This window comes from Microcaecilia unicolor, chromosome 14, assembly GCF_901765095.1.
Source record: "Microcaecilia unicolor chromosome 14, aMicUni1.1, whole genome shotgun sequence".
Taxonomy (NCBI): Eukaryota; Metazoa; Chordata; class Amphibia; order Gymnophiona; family Siphonopidae; genus Microcaecilia; species Microcaecilia unicolor.
The window spans coordinates 41,498,987-41,504,986 of NC_044044.1; the positions used below are offsets into that span (position 1 = coordinate 41,498,987).

Below are 6,000 nucleotides of genomic sequence, written 5' to 3' on the forward strand. Positions count from 1 at the left end.
CTTCCGGGCTGCCAGACTTGCTTTTCTTGTTTGTGCCTGAATAGCACCCGTAGCTGCCTTGTGATTCCTGCATCTGAACTTCAGCTGCTGATGGGCTTTATTAACCACTTGGAAACTTCTGTGTCTGCCTTTGCATCGTCTAAGGTCCCTGGTATGTGGGTGTGCTCTGTGCACTTCTGCCTAGTCCAGTCTGAGTCTCTTGCCTGGTTCTAGTTTGTTTGTGTGTAGTTAGCTTTGGTTTTATTGCTTAGTTCCTAGTCTTGTTTCTGGTCTGCATTTCCTTGTCTTGTGTCTGTGTTCCTTTTTAGTGGCTGCTTGGCAGCTTTCAGTCCTGCCTCTCACCTGTCTGTGTTTCTGTCTTAGTGGCTGCCTGGCAGCTTTTAGTCCTGACTCTGTTGTGTGTTTCCTGTTGGTATCCAGTTCCTGCCTGCCCTGTAAGTCCTGCCGGCCGCCTGCACCCAGGGGCTCAACTCCTGGGGAACGGCGGTCAAGCACAGGTGAAGTCTAGCTGTTCCTGCTCTGCCTGTCCCAGCTTGTTTGCCTCTGCTGCAACTCCAGTCCAGGGTTCCAGTCCTGTTCTGCCGTGTCTCTGGTTTGGGGGTGGTTTTGCCTGCTGTAAGGGCTCACAAACCCTGTGCTTCCGTGAGAAGCCTGACAGGCTGCTCCGCCAGGTCCCACAAAAGTGAACCCCGAATCAAAAACGCTATACAATTCTCCTGAATCCCAACTCACACTGGCCATGACAGTGTGGAACCCGAGGAAGCCCCCCTCCCTGGAGTCACCTTTGACAGGCGTGGAAGGCTGTAGCATAAAAGCCCTTACCTCACTAGGACAATTGCAGTGTTCTTCTTGCACTTCAAAAGAGTCTGACGGATAAGTAGATGTCAGTTTCAAGAGCCTCCTGAGACACTCCTCTGCCGCTCTACAGAACGTAGATAGATCAAAAACCAAAAGCAGCACCTTTTTTTTGTTTAATACAACTCCGAGGCTTTGGCTGACTCTGGTGCCAAGGAAAATGGCAAACGTAAGCAGCAGCAAAAATAAATCTCACCACTAGGAAACAGAGCACCGGCGCTACTCTCCGCCCTAAGCGGTTACTATGGAACTTTGTAACTCTAAACGTTTTGAAAATGAGCCCCAAAGTGACTTAAAAGTTAGGAGCAGTGTTGGTGACAGAAGCAAGATGTGAACCCAGCCTTCCCTGGCTCTTAGCCTATTGCTCTAACCACTAGGCTACTTCCCCTTCACTCAAAATCAACAAGTCCCAACTCACTAACCAGTTTTTTTTTTTTCAGACTTTCCTCACTAACCAGTTTTTTTTTTTCAGACTTTCCATGACAAAATGCAAAAGAAATATGTATACAGTGGGGACAGCACATGCAAGTTTATCATGGTGACTCTTAAAACCAGATTGGCCAGGAGTTATGTAAGTTCATAATGTCAGGCTGGCTCTCCCAGTACATAGCTTTACCTCCACTGAGCTGTGGGAGATTCAGACCTGCCTATATTCAGAAAAATCTAGAACATCTTACGTATACTAAGATAAAAGCACAAACTGGTTCAGCCTGTCCCCCCTAACTATGAGGCCACACAGTCACACTATTCTTACATTAATTCTGACCAGCGGGAAAAAAAAAAAGAGATGATGGTGCCTTTGTATAAGTCTCTGATGAGGCCCCATTTAGAGTACTGTGTGAAATTCTGGAGCCCGCACCTATGTTAAGATATTAACAGAATGGAGTCGGTCCAGAGGGCGGCTAAAAAATTAGTAAGCAGTCTCATAAAACATACAAGGCCAGGCTTAGGAACCTTAACATGCATACGCTGGAAGAGGGGCAATATGACAGAAACATTTAAATACCTCAGTGGCAGTAATATACAGTAGCAGAGCCTTTTTCAAATGAAGGAAAACTCTAGAATGAGATGACATGCGTTAAAGTTAATAGGAAATAAGCGTAGGAAGAATCTAAGAAAATACTCTTTCACCAAAAGGATGGTGAATGCATGGAATGGCTTCCCGGTGGAGGGTGTGGGGAGGAGAACTGTGTCAGAATTTAAGAAAGCTTGGGACAGGCATGTGGGGTCCCTTAGGAAAGGAAGAGTTAGTGGTTATAGAGGATGGGCAGACTGGATGGGCCATTTGGCCTTTATCCGCTGTCATGTTTATTTATTTATTGCATTTATATCTCACATTTTCCCACCTCTTTGCAGGCTCAATGTGGCTTACAATGTGTGTTAGTAAACAGCAGATTAAGAGATAACAGTTTGTGTTACATAGAAAGTGGCATAATGTTTCTATGATAATTAAAGCCTAACTACAAGCAGATAACACTATCAATAGCACCAGTAACCATATTTAATTTTGTTTAAATCTTTTTATTAGCAGAAACATAACAATTCGATGAGTACAAATGCAATAAATCCTACCATTAATCTAAGATCACTAGACAGTTTTAGTTTTTCTCCCCTTCCCTCCTCCCCAACTAACATCCCTTATCAATTCTACATTTACAATGCATTATTGATGATGACAAAACAAATATACTGCAAAACAGATAAGAATGCGACTTCCTGATAGTTGGCACATTTTGTGAAAGTTATTCTATTGGGGTTAGTCATGCAAACCATACTTAATTTAAAAAAACAAACTGGTTATAGCCCACACTATTCACAGTTCTAGGTAACTATACAATAGCCAGCAGAGTGTCTGCAATAAACACCCCTTAATGATCACGTTGAGCAATTCACTCTGCCTCCGGGAAAGGTACTTTTAGATTTAACTCTCACCTTTTCACTGGTAGCTCAATAAGACTAGCTTAATTCAAGTTCTGTTCTCTTGTCCCCAGACACAGCATTATAATCTAAGCAATGCCGAGCTCTAGTTCTTCTCAGCCCGCTGCTTTATCCATACACTTCCACCCCTGAGGACCTTACTTAAATCATAACGTCCATAAGGTAGGGAAGGAAGGTACTTATGCCCAAATAACTAATGAGGTCAAATCTTAAAGCATTACCTATGCAAACATTTTTGTTTGAACTTTTTGTTGATCATCCGATTTGTTTGAGACACTTTTATTATAAAGATCTGGCCAATTATAAGTATACTAGTCCCCAAAGGCATGGACTTTCCCCAGTAGAAGTCGAGGGGGAAGGCCTGAGAGTGATTGCGAAACCTCCTCCCCCACCCCGGTGTCCGCAGCGGCCGCTACTCCAGCCCGGGGACGCTGGGCCTGCGGGAGAAGGGGGGCTGCGGAAGCAAGTGAAGAGACCCGAAGGCCAGCGCCCTAGTGCTACTCACCCCGGCCGCCAGCCACAGGAGGGAGACGGACGGAGACACAACGTTAGGAACGGAAGCGGAAACGGCCGAGGAGGAGCGAGGGCGTCCACACACGATGGCGAGACGCGCACGCGCAATTAGCAGCAAAGCCACGACAAGGCGTCCTGCTGCTACGTACGTGCGCGTGACGTCAGGTCGTAATCCCAGCAGTGATTCAGAACGAACGTTGATAGAGAGTCGCGCGGGCTGCCTGCGAGTACGAAGGGTATGCGCGCGCGGAAGTTAGCTGAGGAGCAGTTGTGACCGTTAGCGCACCTGCGCGCCGCGGTGATTGCTCGCGAGCTTCCGGTTTCCCGTGTCCTTCTTTCAGGTTCGGGCGCCTCCGACGGTTATCGGGATGGCGAATCACCTGAAATTCATCGCCAGGACGGTCATGGTGCAAAACGGAAACGTGGACTCGGCTTACAGAGCGCTGAACAGGTAAAAAAATATATAATAATAATAATTCTCAGAGAAACTTAATTACACGTTTTAGCAATTTGAACCCCACACACAGTTTGTCAGCAGGAACTTGGTTAATGCCTGGGGAATTGTACTTTGCTGGCCCCCACAGCATATGAACGATGTAACTAGGGAGTTGATGTTTGGAGGGGGAAAAAAATTCAATGGCCCAACAAAAGAAAGTCACCCATTCTCTGCTCTCTTCTTTGTGGTATATGCATGTGGTCATTTGTTGTACTTAATATTGTAATAAGCTTTTTTTATATTGTAACAGGTTTTTTTTTCTGTCAAAGTGCTTCTTGCCCTGTTCCCCCCCACCCCACCCTTATCCCCACAATTCAGACTTTCTTTATGGCTTTTCTCATCACTTGATGTTACTAGGCCCTCTCGCCTGTATTTCTTTTGGCAGGGCATTGTTAATTATTTGTATTCTGCCTTTTTGCAAGGTTGGTGGGGGGTTATATAATAAACCATTAATATACCACAACACACACATACTAAAATTACATAAAATATTTCCTCCAAAGAAAACATGTTCTTGTTGGTTCACATTTACCCATTCTACACTGCTCAGGAATTTTGTAGACCTCAATTTTATCCCCATCTCTTTTTCCAAGCTGAAAAGCCCTGACCACTTTAACCTTTGCCCATGTGAGAGGAGTTACATTCCTCTTATCAAATGCTTTAAACTGTTTATTGCTAACCCATCACTTTGTCATCTTTATATGGGCTGTCGAGAAGTGTTGTTCTTTTAAGCTGTTGGTTTTGGCTTTTAAAAAAAATTTTTCGCTGTATTGCTTCAAAGTATGTGCTTAAAAACTTACCATTTTTTGTATCTTGCTGTGTTTCCAGGATGAGCAGTGTTTTTCTGCAAGTCTTTTTAAACTTGTATGTACTTGTAAGTGTGCTTATTCTTGTCCCTTGGTATTTATATGAAACAGTCTTCGTTTATCTATTAGGAATATCAATAATCTTTTTGAATTTCACAGATGTTGCTTGTTTAACTTGGCTTAGGTCTTGGAAACTTTAGAGGTTTTTTTTCTTGTTTACTGAAATTTTTTTGAAATTTTTATTGTGGGATATCGCAGAAATTTGCTTTTATATTTTGTAATTCTCATTTTGATGTTTTATGTAAATGTCTGTTAGTATGATTATGTATATAGATTTGTAACCCGTTCTGGGCTTTATCAGTAGTGCGGGTTAAATATATAAACAAATTTTGTGTCCTCCTAGAATCCTAACTGTGGATGGGATCCTTGATGATGCCAAACGGCGCCGTTACTATGAGAAACCATGCATCAAGCGGCGGAGGTTGGAGTATGAAAACTGTCGGCGGATTTACAGTTTAGAAATGGCGAGGAAGGTTACCTTCCTGATGCGGAAAAATCGATCTGATCCCTGGCTGGGATGCTAACTATCATGTTAATGAAGATACTGGAGGAGTGCAAGACTCCTTGCTGTTGCACCAGTCTTGTTTCACAGCATTCAGAGAACAATTATTTGTTTCTGTGGCTGTCTCCTAAAAGTCTAACAGCTCTTCTTGGAGGTTATTTAATGGTGTACTGAGGTTTAGTGATGACCCAGATTTTTTTTTTTTTTTTTTTTTTTGGGGGGGTGGGGTATAGATAATTAAAGTTTAATCTCTTGCTGTGACTTTAAGAAGCAGAAGACTTAGGACTGTTGATCTGTTGCCTTTGAGATTCATGTCTTTGTGACTTTTTTTTTTTTTAATAAATGTTTCAGTTAAGTGCCAGATTTTATGTACATATGATCTTTTTGCATCTGCCGTTTTCAAGAAGAGCGTACTTTGCTTCTCCACTACGGCCTAGCTCATATCCGGAAACCATGAGTACCTGTAGGTTCTAAAAAGACCCAGGAAGTACATGGGCAGGTGCAGGCAGGCATAAAGTCATTGTCACAGATAATGAGGTATAATCAATATGAATGAAACCCAATAAGGTTTCCAAATTGACTAGAAAACATTCCATCTTTCGGAGCCTGTCAGTTTTCTCTCCATTAGGGCAAGATACAAAGGCGTTAGAACGACAGGACATGAAATGAGATTGAAGGGGGGCAGACTCAAGAAAAATGTAAGGAAGTATTTTTTCACGGAGAGAGTGGTGGATGCTTGGAATGCCCTCCCGCGGGAGGTGGTGGAGATGAAAATGGTAACGGAATTCAAACATGCGTGGGATAAACATAAAGGAATCCTGTTCAGAAGA

The 6,000-nt window shown here is 43.2% G+C and overlaps 2 protein-coding genes across 5 annotated transcripts in view; one reads left to right on the top strand and one right to left on the bottom strand.

Moving 5' to 3' along the window:
• Positions 1-3,389, bottom strand: part of PRPF3 (pre-mRNA processing factor 3) — a 43,359-nt gene extending 39,970 nt beyond the window's left edge. Inside the window, exon 1 of one of the 4 annotated variants that reach the window (XM_030188298.1) lies at positions 3,299-3,387. The gene's annotated coding sequence lies outside the window, so the exon portion shown is untranslated. Of the gene's footprint in view, positions 1-2,787; positions 2,952-3,014; positions 3,271-3,298 lie in introns of those variants that run through there. The other 3 variants (XM_030188300.1, XM_030188299.1, XM_030188302.1) reach the window with 3 other exon arrangements.
• Positions 3,390-3,507: 118 nt separating this feature from the next.
• Positions 3,508-5,531, top strand: MRPS21 (mitochondrial ribosomal protein S21). Its single transcript, XM_030188303.1, has 2 exons — positions 3,508-3,757; positions 5,012-5,531. Exons 1-2 carry the CDS (start codon positions 3,675-3,677, stop codon positions 5,190-5,192), a joined length of 264 nt encoding a protein of 87 aa, XP_030044163.1. The 5' UTR covers positions 3,508-3,674; the 3' UTR covers positions 5,193-5,531.
• Positions 5,532-6,000: the final 469 nt, after the last annotated feature.